General features: G+C 44.6%; 1 protein-coding gene across 1 annotated transcript in view; it reads left to right on the top strand.

Moving 5' to 3' along the window:
- The window catches only part of pip5k1bb (phosphatidylinositol-4-phosphate 5-kinase, type I, beta b), a 32,868-nt gene that overhangs the window by 7,993 nt on the left and 1,802 nt on the right, over positions 1 to 23,073 (top strand). Inside the window, exons 2-13 of the mRNA XM_084551951.1 lie at positions 3,386 to 3,489; positions 3,594 to 3,656; positions 4,250 to 4,380; positions 7,182 to 7,299; positions 10,826 to 10,978; positions 11,372 to 11,671; positions 17,211 to 17,407; positions 17,792 to 17,875; positions 18,601 to 18,649; positions 18,754 to 18,838; positions 19,804 to 19,962; positions 21,187 to 21,313. Of these exons, the coding sequence (XP_084408077.1) occupies positions 3,594 to 3,656; positions 4,250 to 4,380; positions 7,182 to 7,299; positions 10,826 to 10,978; positions 11,372 to 11,671; positions 17,211 to 17,407; positions 17,792 to 17,875; positions 18,601 to 18,649; positions 18,754 to 18,838; positions 19,804 to 19,962; positions 21,187 to 21,313 (1,466 nt within the window). The 5' untranslated portion in view covers positions 3,386 to 3,489. The remainder of the gene's footprint in view (positions 1 to 3,385; positions 3,490 to 3,593; positions 3,657 to 4,249; positions 4,381 to 7,181; positions 7,300 to 10,825; positions 10,979 to 11,371; positions 11,672 to 17,210; positions 17,408 to 17,791; positions 17,876 to 18,600; positions 18,650 to 18,753; positions 18,839 to 19,803; positions 19,963 to 21,186; positions 21,314 to 23,073) is intronic.

The raw sequence follows: 23,073 nt of genomic DNA, 5'->3' as shown, positions 1-23,073 counted from the left end.
ACATACAGTATACAGTACGTGCAGCATACTGCAAGGAAAGTTGGAGTTTTGTTTTGGAGTTATTTTTATTATTTTGGTGGAGTTGCCAGTGCTGAACATGATCCAGGGATGTGGAGTTTTTCCTTTTAAAAAGACACCAAGTCAACTGTAAAATTGAACTGCTGAGTTTCCCTAAGCCCTGGTCAAGGATGAGCGCAGTTAAGTTGATGAAGCCGATCCCCTTCAGGCAGAGCTAAGCTGACTAACCATGCATCTTCTTGATTGTATCCATCCAAATCCAGATCTCTTTGCTTATCTAACATGTCTGTCGGCCGCCGTGGGGGTCATGAAAGGCCGGTAGTCCGGTCCTCAGTGCTCTGCATTGCTGCTCTGCTATTGATTCTCTATTATGTCTCCAATCTGCTGCAGTAATCCAATAGTATCTGGGGACTGAAGCAAAGCAGAACAAAGAGGACCCTATATGTGGTATCTGTGTCCTGGTGATAGGAACGCTCCTCTCAGCCCTGATATCATATCATGGTCGGTTGGTTTAAAAAAGGCTGCTCTCCTCTCAATGGGTGGAGTTAAATCATTTTTCTGAAACGCCTGTGTAGCGTGGTTGGAGATGAGTTGATTGATCTGTCTGACTCCTGCCTTAATTATTATGACCACTGCTTTCCTCACTGGGATCATTGAAGGAATGTTTCCACAGCTACGTAGACTTTTTGACAGTTCAGATTTATTCGATCTGCATCATTATCATACCAGACGGCCCATGTCTGCTGTTGGCTACATATTTTCCTTGCCAGGACTGCTTGGCCACAGAGTAGCTATTTGCCTTCCACAGGGGGACGACTGGCACTCTTGGCAGTGAAACCATGGAGGAGATATAGCCGTAGAACCAGTATTTGATCTGCTCCCAACTGTGTTTGTTTGAAGGGTGGGAGGGCTGCTGACAAGGGCGTGAAGACAAGTAGGAATAGAGTCGATAACTGAATGAAAAGGCGAGTAAGTAAAGTTTATTTATGTGCCACCTTCGAACAACAGAACTTACAATGTGTTTCACCAGTAGGAAAGATTTAGTGCATAAAGTACATGTGTCTTTGTCAAAATTCAAGTCTGGATTTTGACAGCGGTGCAGTCGCAGTAAAAGTGTTTCCCAAGAAACTTGCAGACAGCTTTTTTTTGTCTGTATACAGTTTATTTGTTTGTCTGGAGGTTTGTCTAGAGTGTAATTAGTTTTACTGTAACACATAAAGCCTGTGACCTTGGTTGACTTTCACGCAGGCACAGAAATAGACTACCCACAACTCATCCTCCTGTACACAACCCAGTCCTAAGAGGTTTTAGTCAGGTTTAGACTCCTGTATCCAGTTTCCCTTTTATTGATCACTGGGATCCTTTTACCCATTTGTTACTCCTTCAGACCGCAAAACATCCACTGAGGCATTGATCTGACAGCGGTGCGTTTTTTATATTTGTGGAACACTCTAACGTAATTGTGACTCTCAAGGTATTATTTTACGTGTGTGTAACAGTGTACTACTGCGCTCTTGTTTTGCGAGTATATGCGAGTGGTATTTGCGAATAGGAGCGTATGTGGTAAGACTCCATCCATCTTTTTTTGTGCGTCCATCCATCTGTCTGCCTCTCTTTTGTTGAGAGGTGAACAAGAGACCTGCTGTTGTTCATTGCAGCTGCGGGCCTCTCATGGATTGTTCTGGAAACAGTCTGTCAGAGTACCGGCCCGATTGTGGGGTGAGGTGAGAGAGAGGGACAGGGAGAGAGAGAGGGAGATCCACACAATTTGTTTTGACATTGACACTCCGGCCAGGGCTCAGATGAGAGGCAGACAGGCCTGGCTGCAGGCTTATTAACATTCCTCAGGTTCAGAGCTCGTAGCCGGTCATACAGTGTAATAACTCAGGTGGATCAACACCTCATTACACAGATTCCATTCCCCACTGACACAGATCAATAAAAGGGTTTCATAGCTTTGGTTAAGGTGTCGGGACAAACGTAATTTTCATATGGTACGGGTTTGTGTGGGCTGGATGTTATTTTAAAGGTGATAGAAAACATATAAATTATGCAAAGAGCCAAAGAAAGACAAACAGTTCTGACTGGGAGGTGTGCCTCCAGCTAGAACATATCTGGTGTTGACTTTGTGTGTATGGCAACAGAAAGGCTGGTGCACAGATAAGGAACCGGTCTGGAGATAACAGGTTTGCGTCTGCTGCATTATTTTAATATCCAAATCAGTGCACGTGGACAACTAAAAGCACATTTATACATGTGGATGCTATTTTTACCAAGCCGACTTGGTGTTTTAATTCACAAGTTACACGCACAAACTGCAAAGTCGCAATTACTGTATATAAGGTAATTAGAGTTCCAAAATAAAAGTGCCTTGTGAGGATTTTGCTTCCCTTGAGAGGTGTACAGTCTCCGTAAAACAGAATTAGTTTTGATGAGGTTGAGACTCTTGGTCAGAGAACAGGTGAGGACGTGGCACTGCAAGTCCTGATGAAGCGGAAAGACACCGCGCGATACGCAGCGCTCTGAGACCGGCAGGTGCATTTATATGCAGGTGGTGTAGTGACTGCAGGCTTGCCGTGGCTCGTCAAAGTTTTGCCGGCATTTCTGTTCCGTCTTTGCCGCTCTCTTCCCTCCTTTTCCTCCTTATTTCCTGCTCATTCAGAAGACAGACACCGAGGCACAGTTTCATTAACTTGTGTCACTCAGCGTTGTCTTCTCTGGAGAATGAAGGGGCCCAGCGGACAAGGAAAAGAAAGAGAAGGAAACAGGACTCATGGGGAACATGTCTGGAAACGAGACAGACTGGTGTTTTGTAGCTCAGTGAGGACTTGGTTGTTCTGAAAAGCCGGGCAGTGCCCACAGATCGTTTTCAGCCCCAGGGATACACCTCATTCCCACACACTCTGCAGCTCTGCCTCTTCATGAGGAGTTATTCTGCACTGCCTGAAATATGAAAGGAAAACTCAAGGAGCCAGAGCTGATGAAGAACTGGAAGATGCAAGTATGCACGCACAATGTGAGTTGTGCTGAAGTGATGAGCAGGAAAGACCTTAATAAGAAGATATTGGATTACACACGCATTTCATGAGTCATGGGTGACAAGCAAAATTGCCTCTCCTGTCATGCAGAGATTAATGGGAGGGTGATGGCAATAAAATGGCCTCAAACTGGAAAGCACACAAGTGTATCGCAGTTAATTAAGGAGACTTTGCTCGTGGACGTGCTCCCTCTTGTATTTAGCGCGCTCCTTCTCAACTTTGGACCAGCCTAATTTACTGTGATGCAGAGTCTGTGACAGTTTTATCACCCTCTTTTATTCATTTTCTGTTATGTAATGGTAACACACTGTGTACCCGTCCTATTGCAGAGGGTCCCCAGAGGGATCTAAAACTCCTGATGATTGCTCAACCGGACAATCAAGAGCTGTCGTCCTGATTGCTGTTTGTCAGGCACAGCTTTTCACTGAGAAAAGTAAGACTGAGCTCTGTTAGAAGTTGTTCTTCTATTTTAAATCAAATCAATAATCTTTCAAATACAATGAGATTTTTATTCCCATTATTTTCTGGTTCTTTCAGATGTCAACAACAACAGAAAATGGGATGGGAGGGCCCCGGAGCAGAGAGAAGACATACAAGAAGGTAAAGCACAAGACTCTCACTGTGTTTGGTTTTTATTTCCCTCTCACGGTGAACACGAACCTGGTCCCACAACATTTATTTTGGAATGCAGCTGTTTGGAGCCAACGAGTCCAAAAGGCCTTCGTGTCTGAGTCACTTGAGTCCTCAAAATGTCCTTCTGTGGCACATAATGTCCTGACCCCTGCCAGGGCCAGCTGCCAGAGCCCAGTCAAGTGCTGGTCTCACTTGTTTTCTTTACTTGTTTTTAAAACTCTAGACGTCACTACTTATGGCAGCGTTTGACCATTATAAGGTTTTCCACAGAAGCTACCTCTGTTCACGTTCAGTCAAATGTGTTTTGTTTTTTTTGGTTTCTGCTCGCACACAACAAGAATACAAGTAGGTTTGTGTCCCAGACTGTAAGAGCAGTTGTGTGGAAATTATTCTGCGGAACTGTACCTCACAAAAGGTCTTTGTCGCAGTTCAAAATTGGTAAAAATCCTTCCTGCCTGCATATTTACATCAAATAGCGCACGTAATGTTGATAGCAGTGACAGTGTGCTGCAACTACGGCAACCGTGTTAATGTGTCGTCTCTTCCATTTTCCCGTCAAGACCACGTCATCAGCCTTGAAGGGGGCCATTCAGCTCGGCATTGGCTACACAGTGGGCAACCTCACCTCCAAGCCTGACAGAGACGTGCTTATGCAAGACTTCTACGTGGTGGAGAGCGTCTTTCTGCCCAGGTCTGTTCCACACAGCGTCAAGCCTCTGAGAGTCGTAAAGTGCATACGCACATAGCAGGACACTTACTGTTACGCTATTCACTGAGTGAAGGTTAGAGCATAGTCATCAGAATAAGAGCCAGACTTTTGCATAAGCTCAAGGTTATTCATTTGCAGGAGCTCGTGAATCAGAGCGCTGGTTCATAAAAGCAGATTACATGTAGGTGGTAAGAGGCCGCTCTTTGGCTGTTGCTTGCTTGTTTCTGCAAAGTGAATGAATGGAAAAAGCCTAAGGACCAAGCTTTGCCTGTCTGCACGCTCAAATATTATACGTCTGGGTCTTGCATTAAATAATATTACATTCAGTGGAATCTGCAGAAGCTGGCGTCCAAAGAAATTATGCTACGACCACAAACTACCACCATCATCATTTATCAACACTGCAAAGTTGGCCATTCTAGCTGCAGAGATGAAACTATTCTGGTGGATTATCCTGCCAAGAACTGTGAAATCAGCTTACTGCGTGCCTCTTACTGCCACAGTGCAAACCATACGTCAGCGTGTGGACCCTCTGTCATCTCAGGCCATCTTCAAAATTACATCACCAGCTTAAAGGAACATTTTATATAATCTAAAGCAGACCCAGGGATTCTTTGAAAGTGTGACTCATGCGTAGACTGACACACAGCTGAGGCTCTGACACTTGCTGTATCTGGTTTTGCAATTAATTCGGAGGATCTCCTCATTTGCCGTGTTTACTGACAGAGTATATTGAATGTCTCCTTATCTATTTAAGCATGCAACAATTTATTTAAAAAGAAATCTGATTAGCAGCAGTCAAGCAAAAGGCGTTCACTTGAATCATCCAAGACTTTCTTGAAGCTTCAGGAAGATATTTTCTAGTCATGTCAGGAAGCGCTTTGTGGTTTACCTTTGAGACGCTGCACCAGGATATGCAAACTCACTAAGGTTTATGCAAACCTGCTCTTGGCAGACACGTTAACCTTTACTCTCTTTGCCTCTCAGTGTATGAAAATCCTGGCGTAGCTTGTCGAGACGCTGAAGTGCAAAGTATGAGTAGTCTAAAGCGAGCCTGTTGCATCACCCACATTAATGTTCAACATAACGCTGAAATAAAATGAAAGATACGTCTTATCTCCGGGGGCCGACTTTTCGCCAAGAACTGGAGTAGAGCAAAGCGATAAAAAAATCAAGGTTGTGTGATTAGGAAAAAACAAAAGTTACGCAAGACACAACAAACAAAACATAATCGACAGGGAGGGGAAATTGATGTCTTACGTCTAGTGTCTGACATAACCATTTGTCTCTTTATTCTCTAAACGTTTCTGTTCTGTAATGGCTCACAAAACACAAGCTCTTTCTTTCCTGACGTACTACCCTGAGAGAGCGGCCGAGCGAAGGAGACGGCTCTCAGATGCTTTTATTGCCTCCCACCCTCTCGCCACTCTTCTCCCTCTTCTTGTTGTTCTTCTTCTCTGTAGGGTTTTGCTTCTGTTGTTTGTCCTGTCAGTCTGGTTTTGGGTGGCTGGAGATGTCGCACATCACTTTGACTCCCACCCACACTCTCAGTTCAGTTTTGTTTTGCTCAGTGCATATATCTCTGACAACCAGCACGGCATCTTTCCATTGGAAGATAGATAGCTCCCTGATTATACTGAGTGCATACACTGATCAGCCACAACATTATGACTACAAAGTTAAGTGAATAACATTGACCCAAAGGCCCCCACTAACAACGTCCTGTTGCCAGACACCACAGGACACCCTCAGAAGGCCCATCTCCATTCTCTGATGAGTCACAACTGTTTTGGAGGCACAAGGGAGACCTACACAATATTAGGAAAGTGGTCGTAATGTTATGCATGACTGGTGTACATTTCCTGCTAAATGTTTTCCAGCGTGCGTTACATGGACCGTCAGTCACTGATGACAGACAATTGTTGTCGGCCTCACACACTAAGCAAAGCAGTCACATTTCACTGTAGAGTAATCACAGGTGTAGTGTTACATGGCAGTTGCTCGGCTGTATACCATTACTGAGTGTTGTACCCGCAGGAAACAACAGCACAATAGCCTCTTTACCCAGAACATCGTCCAAGTAACCAGATTTAGAGGTGCCCTGGAAAGCAAAAACCTTCATTAACCTAGTTCCACATCTACTATGGGGCCAACTAAACTGATTCCAGCGGGTTTATCTGATAAAAGTCCGACTCACTCTGACCACATCAGGCGGGCTAACCCCAGCGCCGTGGTGTTCCCCATGAACACTGGATAGTTACAAAACAGGGTCACCCTTTGTCCAAGCCCGTCTGAGAAAGTCTCATTGGCCAGTCAAGACAACAAAATGTAGGTTATTGTGTGTGTGTGTGTGTGTGTGTGTGTGTGTTTCTTAACCTTGTCCCTAGTTCTTTTTTCACCCTCTCGGTCGAGGCTCATGTGTTGTTTGGTTTTGTTTAGATCCAGTAATCGGAGCCATCTTCGGTCTCTAGGCGAAGAACTCTATACAGGCCTGTTTGACAGCACAATGCTGGTGAATCTTGGTTCCCATAGATATCTTTACTGACGCCTGTTCGTGCATGAATAGAGCGAATTATACTTCTAAACTTAAGAGTCAACAGATACCCTGGCTAAGAGATGAGGTGTTTTGTCCTTGCCTCTGCGAGTGTTTGTCTACGTGACCAACACCGATATGTTTTACTTACGTAATGTTTTTTATTTGAGTCACAGTTGGAAACGTTATCCAATGTACCTGTTTTCTCCTCTTTCTTTTTTCTCTCTCTGGGTTTCATCACTCATACCAGCGAGGGAAGCAACTTGACCCCAGCGCATCATTATCCCGACTTCCGCTTCAAGACGTACGCCCCTCTGGCCTTCCGCTACTTCAGAGATCTCTTCGGCATCAAGCCGGACGACTACCTGGTAAGAGTTAAACCCCACGCGCGTTCACACTCACGGACCACACCGTGGCTAACTAATTTGCAAAATGTCATGCGGCTCTGGTTGTGGGTAGGAAGTTTAGAAGCCCAATCAAATCAAGCGCCCACGCAGTCCTAGTGAGGAAAGAAACAATCATGATCCAGAAAGAATAATTATCTCCTAAACTTAAAGGAACAAACTCTAACCCAAAGCCTTGGCTCTGTGCTTGGAAAAGAAAGCCACACCTTAACCTTACCCCATAAAAACGCTGTCTGGACAGATTTTGTCACTGTTACCCTATTTGATACTGCTACTTTCATCCCATAGATCTTCTTAATAGACTCGGTTGTAAGATGTCAAATGCAAGCAAGGCGTCACATGCAGTCTCATGAAGAAGAACTGTTGACCGTGTCTGTCTTGAACGAATGCGCACTGTCTTTCGCCTCACTTTGTGCTCCGCTGTCGCAGAAATCCATGAAATTTTATTGACTCGTGGGTGTTTTATGGCGCGCACCGTGTGAGGACAAGTTTGAGGCTAAACATTTTGGCAGCGTAGGCACAGGAGCTAATGACAGTGCACGCCCTAATTACGACTAATCTAATCAGCACGCAGTAAATGTTTGAAGGAAATCAGCAGACGAAGCTGTCATGTCCCAGCAGATGAAAAGTCTTGTGTGTTTGCAGGGGACAGACCTTTTCAATAGAAGCGTTTTGGTGATTCACAGTTTTTGGGCTTGTTTTGATCTCGGGAAATGCTCCCTGAATGTCTGATTTACTCACGACGCACATTAAAAGAAAGCCCTGTCGAATCCTTTGAATGCGTGCTCTGCATTGTTATGTAATTCCGTACCTTGTTGCTGCGTTCATCGCTGCTCTACGTGCGCTCTCCTTGATTGGAATGAAATTAGACTTTGTGTGATTTTGTTCGGTCTTTATCCTGTCGTGATGGCGTTTGCTTTTGAACGCCAAATTTATTTCTGAATAAGAGAAAGACAAAAGGCTCCAGAAGAGAGACAGGGATGTAACTTCAAGGCGTTAAGTGGAGGATAAAGTGAAGAACAGCAGCGTAGAGGATGTGCTAATGGTTTACGTCCTTGATGTGATGATGAATCCATTCAGACAGGGGCCATCGAGCAGAGTCTAAGGGGACTACACATGTCCACATTATCCTGAATGCAAATGCAATATACTAGGGATGAGCTTGTGCCGGTAACTCAACATTAACTGCGGAGGGTCATCGGTGGAAGAGCCTCCAGAGAGGGAGAGCAGATGCCTCCAGTGTTTCTCTTCTGAACACGTTGCTCTCATAACGCACTGATTAACGCGCCTCTACAGTCTAATGCTCTCACAGACTCTCTGTCACACGCTGATTGCCACTTTGGGGTGAAATGCCCTCGATCTGTTGTAGTTTTTTTTTTGGGTTTTTTTTTGTGTGAGACACAGCACAAGGAGTAATTGCTCCCATTATCTTTAGCTGAGGAGCTTCTGTCCATGTTGTCTGGCTTGTTTGGCTGTTTCTTAGCAATAAATGTCCACAGATAGAAAAAAGTTTGGCAAACAGATAAACAGTGGACTGATGGGAAGCAGGACTGGCATCTCTACGACGAATGGAACAATACAATAAATGTAGACAGAAGAAGTATACAAGAAAGTATACTAAATGACCAAAAGTATGTGGATGACCATATATTTATGTATACTTATGGTTTGGGGATGGTTTCATGGTTTAGATTTGGCTCCACGCTACCACAGGAACCCTGTTATGATCCACTGTGCTCTAAGCCAGGTCCATGAAGAACTTACACCGATCAGCCACAATATTAAAACCGCTGACAGGAAAGGTAAATAATATTATCCAGTGGCAGGCCGTGCATTTTCCACCTAGACCTCCAATGACCTCCAACCTTATTCAAAACATGTCTTAATGCAGTCGTTATGACGCCACTGCTTTAGAAACCATCAACAACATAGGATACGCAATAAAACAGGATGTTGCATCGTAGACGGGTATCTCATATAGCGAGATGAATGCCATTACTAAAGCAAGAAACTCCCTTAGAACAACTCACTGTAGCCACAGCTGCGCCACATACGTCAAATCCAGCAGAAGCATCAATGTCGACCCAATAAAATGTCAAAAATATGCATAAATTATGTAAACATAATTAATTATACTCACCAGAACTTAGAAACAAGTCAGTGTATTTCAAGCTTCAGCCGCCCTTTGATTCCAGCAACACATGAAGGCTGAAATATGATTGGATAAAAGCTCCAATGCAAAGTTACGCTGGCAGAAGCACTGCAGCCGAGAGACAAACAAGCCATAAAATTAAAAGAATAGTCTACTGGGAATAATTTAATAAGATTAATGGGTCAGTGGTTTTGATAAGGCTTAGGCCAGCAGAGTAGGCTTTGCTGGTGACATTGACCATCTTGTGACAATACAATGTTCCGCTGGGAAACTTTTGGACCTGGCATTCATGTGGATGTTACTTAGACATGTACCACCCACCTAGACCAGACCAGGCACCCGCGTCATGACAATGACTCTCGTTAATGGTAGCAACCATCCCCAGCAGGATGCAGCCTGACACAGGAACACGCACAAAAATGTTTTAGGAACAACTGAAAAAACATGAAAAATAGCAGAAGGTGTTGACCTGGCCTCCAAATTCACTAGCTCCCAAACTGATCAAGTATCTGTGGGATTATCCACAGAGGCCCCTCCCCTCAAGGGAGACCTACACAATATAAGAAAGGTGGTCATAATGTTATGCCTGATCGATGGGTTTTGTCCATTCAGTGAGGTGAAACGTGCCTGGCCTGCTCAGAGCCTTTACCTCAACCCCCGTTCTAGTGCCTGTTATCTGTGTCAACTGTGTCACTGTTGCTGTTATGGGTAAATGGAAGCAAATCCCTCTGTGGAAAACCTTCGTAGCAGAGTGGAAGAATTTTAGTCGCATATTAAACAAAATAACTGATCATTAACACATCAAACATATCCCAGATCCCAGATGTTTTTTTCCATCTGCCAGCTTTGCAGCTTTGAACAAACTCTCTTGATTAACGCACAGGGGTTATGGAGAGGAATTAGATGTTACCTGTACGTTTTGTGCTTTACTACTTGGGATGTTTATAACCTTCTGGCACAATTAAGATATTTGTCCATCTTTGTCAACAATTACACATCTGTGAACACTCATTTTGTGTCAGTGTCCAGATTGGCCACCAACATATAAAAAGCCACTTAATAAACTATATTTGAATTTGAATTTGTATTTAAAAACACAACCCCTTTTGCTTTTTATATTTTAACACTCTATGTAAATAACCCTAGGCCAGTAAAATTTTACTACTGCAAATTTTTAAATACTGAAACTGTGTCTGTGTAGTGTTGTAGTGTTTTTTTTAGACCTTCTCTCATAACAATCTGCACAGTAGGGTTTAGAGTTGCTTTTGCTTGGTCTAACTGGTGATTATACAGTACATGAAAAGTTTAATTGGTTTGTTTCTGTCTTTCCTTCCTCAGTACTCCCTGGTTAATGAGCCTCTGATTGAGCTGACCAACCCGGGGGCCAGCGGCTCTCTCTTCTACCTGACCAGCGATGATGAGTTCATCATTAAAACTGTCCAGCACAAAGAGGCCAAGTTTCTCCAGAGACTGCTACCTGGATACTACATGGTAAGAAACGTCACTTCACCCTGTTTTGATGTGTCATCTGTCTGGTCAGATGGCAGAATTAACTTGGCCGCCATGTCTGCATCCTGCTGGGGATGGCTGCTGCCATCAAGGAGGGTGTCATTCCTATGGGGTGGGGGTACCTGGTCTGATCTAGGTGGGTGGTACATGTCTAAGTTACATCCACATGAATGCCAGGTCCAGAAGTTTCCCAGCAGAACATTGTACTGTCGCAAGATGGTCAATATTATTCACTTCTCCTGACAGTGGTCATAATGTTATGCCTGGTTGTTGTATATGTACATTAAGATACAGTATTACCAGGAATGTATCAGATAATTTGTGTGTAATAAATCACTATATTTTACATGCGCTCTTTCTTTTCTAAATTCACAGAACTTGAACCAGAATCCACGCACGCTGCTGCCCAAGTTTTACGGCCTGTACTGCATCCAGTCCGGAGGCATCAACATCCGACTGGTGGTGATGAACAACGTGCTGCCTCGCTCCGTCAAAATGCACTACAAATACGATCTGAAAGGATCCACGTACAAGAGGCGAGCGTCCAGGAAAGAGAGAGAGAAGGCGTGTCCGACCTACAAAGACCTGGACTTTGAGGACATGCACGAGGAGGGGCTTTACTTTGACACAGAGACGTACAACAACCTGATGAAGACTCTGCAGAGAGACTGTCGGGTAGGTGGTTTCGTCAGCGTGCAGAGCGCGTGCTCATTCTTGCCTCTGTCTGCTCGCCAGACTGAAATAGCAAAGTCATGCCACAACAGGAAGTTTGGGAATAATATGCAAATGAATTCACACAAGGAAACTGCAAACAAATAAGGAAGCATAGGATAATATTGATTATTCAATTTCTGTTACATTTTATTGCTGTAAAACATGTTGAACTGTGTGCAGCAAAGCCACACTTTTACATTACCTCATGTGATAAATATGAGTTTAGAGCAGCTTGGTTTGAACCTGGGACATACTGTAGCTGTTGAAGGGATATCACTGACCTTTTCAGTCTCGTAACCAATTATGGAAGCTTAAACACATGCAGCCGTGTAGCATATTCACGTGACGTGCTACTCTGGGATAGTGTTTGAGCGGTTTAGACGGGACACGATGTTTTGAAAGGAGAATTTTCCATGTGTTTGCCAAAGGGGGAAGCGCCGTGTTTCCACTGCGTGTTGTCGCCCCGGGTCTGTGTTCTCCTCTCCCTTCACGGCTGCGTTTCAGAACATGACAGCTCTCCAAACACCGAATGTGATTAAGACATGATCCTGGTAGCGTGAGAGACACAGAGCTCGCTCCAAAGATAGTCGTCCAATCGAAAGGCTCACATTCTTGCCTGTTTAAATGCACACGCCGGGGGGTTGGGGGGCTGTCTGCGGGAGGAGTTTAGTAAGAGACATGATTCACCACTTTTTAAAAGCTTTCAGGAGCATTGAAAACACTCGGAATAATTTATCAGAAATGACTCACAGGCTTTATCGTTTCGTGTCTTTTTCCTATCAATGTTACATCAGCGCAGAGACATCAAAAGCAGCCTCGTAGTAGACGCTGAGGGTTGTGTCGTATCAGATTTTGCTGACGTGTTTGCGCACCACATTTGCAGGGTTTTGAAAAACAAAAGACACAGGACATAACTTGTGCATTGCTGATTTGCATCTTCTTTACAATTGCAACGACACAGAGACTGTGACTCTCAAAACAAGTAGTTCCTCATGAAACTTCTTTACATTGCGTGTCATACATGTCAACCCCTAACAGTTTAACATAGAGCCATTATCCAGGGTTTGCTATAAGTAACTGTTCTTTAAAAGCATCAAACACTTATTCCAACTCCATTTAGTTTAATCGTAATGGGGCGAAGACTTAAAAAAAAAATCCTTCAACTTGCATAACTGAACGTGTGGCTCGGCTTAATGTGCGGTGACGTTCCTGCCCTGTTATGAGGACAAAGTTAAAGGCCTCTCGGGATTGTCAGGTGATGCCAATATGACTTCCAGACAGTGATTTGAGATAATGATGATGGGATTAGAGAGCCCGTTGTTTCAGATCTTATATTTAACCTTGAATCCGACGAGGATGTTGCTGTGAGTGTGGAAGGAAGAACGTCTTCCTGACTGAGTTCCTGCTGGGCCCGGCCAACCTGCAAGACCTGAACGACGACATAATGACTTCCACTTCACCAGGGTCGAGTTAAATGTTTCAGTTTTTAGCGGTCGGGATGAAAGGACCTTGATATTTTTATCTCCGACGGTGAATGATCGGCGCGTGGATAGGAGTTAGCGGTAATGAACATTGTGAGCCAGTGGGCATATTTAGTTTAGCCTGTTAGGTAACAGAGCACTCATGTCAAGGCAATTTTCTCCTCGTGTGCTACAGAAAAGCTAAATTTAAACTGCACATAAAAGGACTTGTTTTGTGTCAAATTAAATTTTCAGGTTGTGCCACTGTGTAGTTTAGTGTTGCTTCTTTCGGGAAAGTGGAAATAAACGCGTGTAAACAAGTGTGAACAACTGCTGCTTTCCCACCTTTAGAGTCTCGATCACAAGCTTTCGGATAAACCTGGATCTTGTGACGCCGCCGTAAATTCGGAGGAATGTCATGTGACCTCCTCGGGTTATGGCCTTTCTCATCATCATTAACCAATATGCTGACTTTCTCAATGTTCCCTGTTTTCTTTGTAATGTTTTCCTAAGCAGACTGAAGGCTAAGTGACATCCTCCCCTCTTGCTAAGTCAGTGCTTCCTTAATGTTTAACCTGGCAGCAGACTTGGGTTTACAAGCTTGCCCAAGAGTGCCCCAGACATGCAAGTCTAAATGCCACATGTGGGCATTTACATCGCACGTGTAACGTGTGTGAAGTGTGTGTGAATCTCTGTAAGTGAGAGTGTTTAGCAGCAGCTGTTAGGGACCCTGTGCTGTGTAGTTTGTTATTGTCATGGCTTCCTGCGCTCGCCTCCTAAGCGGGAAACAAAGTGCCCTCTAAGCAGAAACTCTGAACATTTCCATGAGTAAGCAGCTAACCCCGTCACCCCAGGAGAGGCTGCGCACCGAAAAACACAGAGGAAGGGTCGGCAGAAGCCAAGCAACAGTGGGGTGAGGGGACTGGAGGGAACGAGGAAGTGGAAGGGATTGTTGTCTTATAATAGAACAGGTGGTGGAAATAATAAAATCTGTTTTTTTGTTTTTTTTTCCAGAGCTTGTAGCACTCTGGTTTTTGTTTCAAAGGAATGTGGCTGGTCAGAGTTGAGCTGAAAGTGCAGAGTGGTGAGAACATGTCAGATATTTCTGCTACATGGAAACGCAGAATACCCTCTCATCCTTTTAGGTCTCTCCTCTCCATTAATCTGCAGCTCCCCAAATGCCAAATCAACGCAACGCATTAATAATTCATGTTGAACTCCAGGCAGAGAGGGTTTATTGTAGAGTGAGCGTGACGTCGGCTGCGAGTGTGTGTGATATGTAACAGAGAAGAGCGTCCCAGTTGCCGTCAGTGATACGAACCTTACGACAACGCTGCTGTGACGGTCTCAAACTGTTAAGAGAGTTTTGCTCACGGCATGTCTTTGACGGCGGAGACTTCGTCATCGAACGTTTGAGCTCGGTTTGAATACTAATGATACAAAAATGGTTTAATTTCAAGTACAGGTACATTCACACCACTGCATGCATGGTGTGAATGGTTTAGCTGTTTACCGTCTTTAGCTCCTCTCAGCCATGTGATCAAGCCGAGAGTAGAGTAAAAAATAAACATCAGAGGAGCTGGAATTTATGGCATTTATTGAATTATATGAAAATGGTCTCTGATTTATTTGATCTGGGTTTTCGTACCAGTGTGGAATGTGGAATGATTATGTTATTAAATGTGAACTGGAACATCGCTCTGATGTAATCTAATACAGCGTTGCTGCGAGAAACTCCACATTTTCTAACCTTATTAATGGAAAGAATGAATGAATGTTCGGTCAGATTTACATTATCATTAGATCTGAGGTTTTATCTTTGGAGTAGATGACGAAAAATAAGACGAATGGAGCGATTTGGTGGTGGACTGGTTTTAATTTAGGATGAGAATTGGTAATTAACAAATTCTTTACAAGCCTGGACAAGTAACAAGATTAAATGCACAAAATCTAAGCGCCGTATCTGGCAGTAGATTGTATTCATAGATTACGAATGCATGCTTTACCAAGAACATTGCATTGATTGATCTGGACTCATATAGTGAGTTTAATCTCGGAGGCAGTGGCTGTGTCCTGTCCTCTGAGCACAGACTTAAGAAAGCTTCCTGTGTAGAAGTGCAATACGGGCCATGTGAGCCAGCACTATGTGGAGCTCTCTAGCCTCACTACTGGCACAAAGATGGATGGGTGGAGGAGTGCTTCAGGATGGAATATACTGAGAAAGGTTTGCTGAGGATCAAAGAACGCTGTGACAAAGTGTGCTTCCTACAGGAGTGCTGGTATACAGTATTTTTAGACTCTCCCTTTCATTATAAGGAAAAACCAAGCTGAGGACAGTTTTCTCAGCGGAGAGACCAAAATACTGGATTGTCCCTTTGGCCTCACAGGATCAGTAATATTACACTCCGTGCAGTATTTATTCAGAATCCAAAGAAGGCTTTTGCACAAATAACACAGAAATCTAGCGGTTTTCTATCTGTTGTGACCGTCCGATTGTTCGCCGGGGAAAGCTGGGGCCAGGACACGCAGTAATGGCTTACTGTAGGCAGCACGGTGCGTATGGCTCTATTCATAATCGCTGCCGTTTGAATAGGCTGGGGGAGTTCGGCTGAGGGGATGCAAATTGTTGATATGGAAAAGGCATCGCTCGGACAAAAGCCCCAGTGTTCGTTTGAGTCAGTCATCCAGTCTGTTTCGTGTTTGCGTGTTGTCATGCATGTGCATATGAATGACTCTGTACTTCAGCCGCTTCTATTGCAGATTAAAACTGGATTTACAGCCAACACCAGTAATATCTCCTTTGAAACGACAACACGCATTCATGCAAGCACTGGACCGAGACTTAGTAGAATGAAAGTATCAGTAGTTATTTGATTTGATTTTTTGCAGTTTCGTCTTTAGGCAGACGTCTCCTAATTAATTGGATGCATACACAAGGGGAGGAATGAGGGAGGAACACACAAGGAGAAACCAGTCATATAATCACAGGGAAAACAGGAAGTGAAGCAAGACATGAAACACCAAGGAAGACGGTTACAAAATAAAAACAGGAAACGAAAGGAAAGCCAAACAGGGTTACAGAAAATATTAAAAAGTCAATACCGTGACAGTTTCCTCTTTGTAGTCTGTCAACTCCACACGCACTGAATATACTGTATTTATGTATTTACATAGGCGGGTGTGGCTCATTAGGTAGAGCTCCACAAACAAGAGTGTTGGCTGTTTGTTTCCTTAACAAGACACTCAAGCTGTTCCTAGTGGATTGGTGTGCGCTTTGGGTACCAATAGGAAGAAAGGTGCCACATAAATACAAGACCATTTGTCATTTACATGCATTAAAGCTGCTGAGGAAGAGAGAGATTTAAGGTCTGAAAAGAGCTACATGAACGTTTGACTCCTGCTTTCTGACGTCGTTATTTGCAAAAGTAAATGGTTTCAAGTCCAGAAATATAAAACCTAGGCTAGCGCGATAGTTTTATTTTCCAGTCTAGGTCATAAGATAAGCCTGTCTACGTGGTAGTGACCTTGCCCCGCAGATCAACCTCTCCCTGCCCATGTCTTGACGCAAGACCGCTTTACTTGAGAACCGGGAGACATGAAGTCACGGAGTCTCTGGGAAAATTGTCAAAAGGCTCCTGAGACGGGTCAATGTGTAACACTTGGCTCGCTGTGGAGAAACACCTTGTTTATTTAGCTCGGGACAGGCTTAAACAGGGATTTGGGTTTGCTAGCTTTTGTGGTCTTTGGGCTATGAACGTGTGCTGGGTGTTGGAAGTGTTTGGGAGGGTTTGGAAAAAACACATGTTTCTCAAAACAGTTTATAATGCCTGTATATTTTCTGTTTGGGATCTGGCAGGACAGCTCCTAACCATGCAAAACACTTTAGATTGTGATATAAAAATTACAGTTTTATTCACAACGTGTTGGTGAGAACTCAGGGTTAGGCTTCAGTTTCAATTACGGACAAGTCTGCCCATGTAGGCACGGATAATAATGGACTGCATATCTATTAAAACTGCTTTTCTTGTAACTTCAAACAGGTGCTGGAGAGCTTTAAGATCATGGACTACAGTCTGCTCCTGGGTGTGCACGTCTTAGACCACAGAGAGGGGGGCGAGCCGGGCCAGGCGGGGGGCGACGGTAGGAGGCCTGTGGGTCAGAGGGTGCTTTACTCCACCGCCATGGAGTCCATCCAAGGAGACGGGAAGGCTGCTGAAGCCCTCACCACAGACGACACGTGAGTTGGCTCAGCTGGAGGAGGAGGGGGCACGCACACACACTCATATTATGTGCACATATTTGAACATACACACTCCGCCTCTGTGCGTCTGTATCTCCACTTTTTGCTCTCACATACACAGTTATACAACCGGGCGCTTATACCTCTCATACAGGACTCTCAAAGAGTGTACACACTGTCGGGCTCTCACATAACCATAGCTACACAAATACAAACACAGTCACCGTACTGTGTATTTACAGCAATACTCACGAATGTAAATACTGTAAGGGCCTCTTTTACAAACACTTGTAAAACCGCGGCGACCTTTTATTTGTGCAGCGCTTCGAGCCTCGCCGTGGAACAGTAGCTATTCTCTCACTGTTGTTTTTACTGCTTTAGGATGGGTGGGATCCCCGCCAAGACACATAAAGAAGAAAAGCTGCTCATCTACCTGGGTATCATAGATATTCTACAGTCATACAGGTATGGGATTAAATCCAACTCGTTTCTAATAAATGTGAACTGAAAGTGGATTTTTTTGGCTTTTGACATCTGACGTGCAGAACTGGCTGCGAACGTTGAAGCATTTCTGCAAATTGCTGCAAAATTAGTTGGGTCATCAGTAACCGAGAAAGATGTGGAAACAGTTAAAAACTTAGGCAATGGCTCAGTATGACAGCGTGACAGGATTGATGGTGAGGAAAGAGCTATAAGACGTTTTACCACACGTCCTAAAAGGACTTGAGTGTTTTTCTCCACCCGACAGAGACTTATATCTGCTAAGATGCATATCAGTCTTCTTTATTTACACATTGATTTATTAATTTTTTTGTCTTGAGTGAAAGAGAGTCGGGCAAAGCCTTTTGGCTTATCGGCTTTTCCAGATAGTGAAAATTTAAAAACACATAAATCTTTGTCAGCCTCGTGCGCCGTGGCATCAGATGCACAACGCGTGGGTGAGGTGAGATCAGGTCAGGAAAGATGAATAGACCCAACACCCGACCATTTATCTGTGTTTGTGGTTGCTTGCCTCACCCAGAGATAAATCAAAAGTTACATAATTTAAAACTTTATTTTTTACTAAAAGTATAGAAAATAAACTAGAAGGAAAGGAGGAAGCATCTCAGGTTTGATCAAGCTAAAGGGGAAGTTTCTGTGAAAGCACACATGTCTGTGACGAGTCTTCCTCTTGTCCTGTTTCTCCCCAGATTCATTAAGAAGTTGGAGCACTCGTGGAAAGCCCTGGTGTACGATGGCGTAAGTTGATAGCCTGCACCAAATCCGACGCTGACGCTTTTATGAATGAGCCTTTTATTTGGTCGGTCTCATCGCCCTGACCTTTTTCTCTCACGTGTCCCCAGGACTCCGTCTCGGTCCACCGGCCTGGGTTTTACGCCAGCCGCTTCCTCAAGTTCATGAGCACACGGGTCTTCAGGAAGACTCAGCGTAAGTCTGCGGGCTCATCACATTCGCGCATGTGAAACTTCAAAAAGGGGAAGGAGGTGATAGGTGAAGTGGAAAGTGGGAAATCCTGTCCAGCTAAGGAGAGGGAATCCGTCTGCAGTTTTTATTGGGCGTTGCTGGTTATTTGTGAGTCACTAGGGATAAAGATAAGTCACTTCTTATAACTGGAACATTAACTGGAATATTCCTCCCTTTTAATATCCTTCCAGCTAGACGATCGCTTGAGCGGCACGACCCATTGTGTGCACACACGTTAAGTGTTATTTAATTTAACGATATGAAATGGCTCACTGTTCATTTTTATCACGTGCACAGGTCATGCAAAACAGATTGAGCTTGCGTTGTGGCAGCAAAGAAACACATAGTCACACACCACTGAGTTAAGTCCAGTAAACTAATAAAGAAGACTTTGATTCCCCTGTTTTTAGGCGTTAAGGTATCGCAGTTGTTCAGATTTTTTTATGAACTCTTTCTGTTCTCAGCGTAGAGGGTGTGACAGCAGGTGCAGTCCAGAAACCGGATTCAAACTCCACATCAACAGAAAATATAGTAACAAATGTTACATAACCATTCAGGACACCCCCTGTGGAAAATTAACAAGGCTGAAGCGATGATTTGAGGATTTAGCCGTGCCACTAACCATTGCCAAGTCAAGTCAGGGAGATGACAGGAAAGGATTTCATTTCATGCCCAGCTAGTGAGGCATGAATAAGGACAGCTTAGGGGACACTTGTGTCGTTTTTGCATTTTAACAGTTTATTAACGGCTAATTTGGGAGCCAGGGCGCCGGGGTTTCATTGTGTGCGAACATTGCTTCAGTCTCTTACCTTTATCTCCCCTAATTATCTTCTCCTCGGCCTCTCCTTCCCCAAATGTGTCCATCCTTTCTTTCCTCTCCCTGCCTAATATGCTGCTTTTTTTTTTTGTTTTTTTCCCTCTCTCCGCAGCACTTCGATTCTCCCCTTCAAAGAGGACTCGCACTTCCATCCCCGCTCTGAAGTCGTCCTCACAGGAGATCCTTTCATCGCAGGCAGATGAGAGGCACGAAGAGGACAGGAGGGATCGGCTGGGAGGGGCCCGCAGTCTGGCCAGTCTGGACGGACAAGGTACGCAAAAGTTTTTTTAAGGAAAACCTTACAGCATCCAGTCCACTGCTAAGCAGGTTACTCATATAGCTTGTTTGTAAGATGAGCATATTGTGGATGTTTGGCAACATTCAGGGATATTCATAGAAGTGCCTGAATTATTAATGGGCTTGTTTGGAACCTGATTGTGTGAGCGAACATAAATGCTCTTGGCATTTTACCATTAAGCGTATCAAGTGGCCGTTTCACTTTTTTTTTGTGGCTTATTAGAGCTTTTTAGAAACACTCGAGGCCCATTAGCAGCCGTTTTTGCTCGGGCCATAAAAATGCTGTCCTCTCAGCGCTGCCCCTGAAGGGTAGCCTGTCCCAGTTCGATGCGGTGTTCGGCCTTGATGGGCAGACTACCTTGTTACTGGCATCCCTTCAGGTGCAGTGTTTGTGTGGAGCGCAGGCGTGGCTTCTGCTCCCCCGTCCCTTTTTAATCTCACCAACGATCGCAATCCGGCCGCGGCGCGGGAAGGCGCATAAATCGGCCGAATGGCGGTGAAGAGTGGGATGATGCGTCAGACCCTTCCTGGGATAGAGGGGTGTTAGGCAACGGCGCACCGGAAGAAACAAGGGCGTGGACGCGGCGCAGGAAGAGTGGTCACGGGGTCATGTGTAATTTTAGAAGTGAGCGCCAGCTGTGTCGCAACATACAGTATAGCAATATGTGTTGTTACGCTTCCTGACCTCGTGCCTTATGGGTACTAAATCACAGAGAAAATCACTTTTGCTTTGAAGTGTGTCGGTCGGTTTCATCCGAACTTGAATTCTCACTGAGATTCGTTAAACGTTGAACTCCAACAGCGACGGAAAATGGGAAGTAATCACGAGAACAACTCTCTCTCATCCACACGTCTGCGTTCGTCATATTGACTGAATAATAATTTATAGTCTTCCAGGAATTCCTGGTGATAGGTTTTCTCGGTTAAAGGGCAGGTCCACAGATTGTGCTGTTCCTCTTGCTCATCTTGGCTAGAACCACTCTGCGGGACACCCTCCCTTGTGATAAGCTGAAAATGTGTGCGTCTGAATGGCATGTCAAAGGTCGAAAGAGTCTTATCTCGGTGCTCGGAGACGCGTTTAGAACAGAAATCCAACTAGGGGACGCGCAGTTTGAAATGTGCCAGCGCTAAGCCCTCCGCGTGGAAGTGAAAATGTCCCCTCACATCGTCACATGCATGTGATTTTGTCTCTCCCCAGCTGTGTTCGGCTCGTGTCTGCGCCCCGATCTGGTCCCCGCCAGCCCGTCCTTCTACGAGGGCTCCTCCATGGGAACGATCTCCACCTCCTCCATCTTTGTAAACGTGGAAAATCAAACAGAAGAGAGGTACACCTGCTTTTCCCTCTTTCCGCTCCCCGGCTAATTTTTTAGTTTATTCTATTATGCTGACATGTTTGGCTTATCTCCTTAAAAACACGTCGCCTCAAGGGCAGGAATAAAGGCACGGCCAACACACCCGCTCAGACACTCCCACGTTCTTGTCACCTGTGCTCTTGAGTCACATGGTCCTGTCGGTGCGTCATGGAGCAGGTGACTCAGCTGTCGTGGCAAATTTGCATCCAACATACCCTCCCTACGTAACATATGGACAGTCAAAGTAGGAGTACAAAAAACTTCCTGTTCAAATTAATTCAAAATTTCTTTCATGCAGGAAAGCCTCTGTTTTAAAGTTCAGCAGTTCCACACTGACTAATAGTTGAAGCCCTTTTCAAATTATGGATTGCCTCATTTTATATTTCGAAATCAAGTGCAGTTGAAGTTTTACATTAACAGGTTTTACTGCACTTTTGACACACTCGGTCACACGTCTAACTACTGTCTGAGCGCTTTCATTTCCCCCCTCGCTGAAAGCTTCTGAACGCCTCGTCCTTTGTCCTCTGTGTGTTTTCCATCTTTCACCTCTCCTCCCGTCCGTCAGTGTCGGGTTCGGCTTTGCTTTCTGAGGCGCTATTGTGCGCCTTCGCCCGGTCTTGTCCTCTCATCGGTCACCTGCCGCTGCCCTGACATTGTTCTGTCAACTGTTTTCGTAAATATTTAAACAGCAGCTCTGACACAGTCATACTAGGTGCCATTATGCGGCACAAAGGCGGCGACAAAAACAGGACAAGCGGCACAGTGGAGAGTAAATATCAGTCTGACAGCTGGTCGGCCTGTTAGACTGGTAGCACCTTGTGTCTGGTTGCGTCAGCGCTGTTTTTTTTTAATAAAGCTGTTGTTTACCATTATCTCTCTTACTCTGTTTATCTCTGCAACTTCATGTTCCTTGTACTCTCTCTAAGGGATTTCATTTTGTCTTTGAACTCCACATTATTTGCCATAAAGAGGTTAAAGGACATTCCTCAATTCACCAGGGAGTCACCTGATGTTGAACATACAGTACAAGGAAAACACTGTTGTCCTGTTGCCCCCTAGTGGTGGAGCCAGGAAACGTAAAAGAGAGACAGGACTGACAAAAGGCTCACTGGATCTTAACCGATCAGGCATAACATTATGACCACCTTCCTAATATTGTATAGGTCTCCCTTGTGCCTTCAAAACAGTTGTGCCTCATCAGAGAATGGACATGGGCCTTCTGAGGGTGTCCTGTGGTGTCCGGCAGCAGGATGTTGTTAGTGGGGGCCTTTGGGTCCTAAGATAAGATAGATGAGATTAAGGTTTTATTTGTCACATGTACAGTTATACAATGCACAGTGAAATGTATGGCCCCTCCCCTGTGGGTTGAGGTTTTTGTGTGTGTTCCTGTGTCAGGCTGCATCCTGCTGGGGATGGCTGCTGCCATCAAGGAGTGTCATTGCTATGGGGTGGGGGTGTCTGGTCTGGTCTAGGTGGGTGGTACATGTCTAAGTAACATCCACATGAATGCCAGGTCCAAAAGTTTCCCAGCACAACATTGAATCGTCACAAGACGGTCAACATTCTTCTCTTAGTGGTTTTAATGTTGTGGCTGATCAGTCTATATGCTATTATTTGTTTCTAATCTGGCACGTTTCTTCCCTGTAACTTACTTGACGTACAAGGGGAGTATTTTTCTAGAATAATTCACTTAAATTCATCACATGCAGCATGGGACCATTTGTAGTGCACAC

This window comes from Chelon labrosus (assembly GCF_963514085.1).
Source record: "Chelon labrosus genome assembly, chromosome: 9".
Taxonomy (NCBI): domain Eukaryota; kingdom Metazoa; phylum Chordata; class Actinopteri; order Mugiliformes; family Mugilidae; genus Chelon; species Chelon labrosus.
Note: the sequence above shows the minus strand (reverse complement) of the source record. Positions and strands in the feature narration are given on the sequence as shown.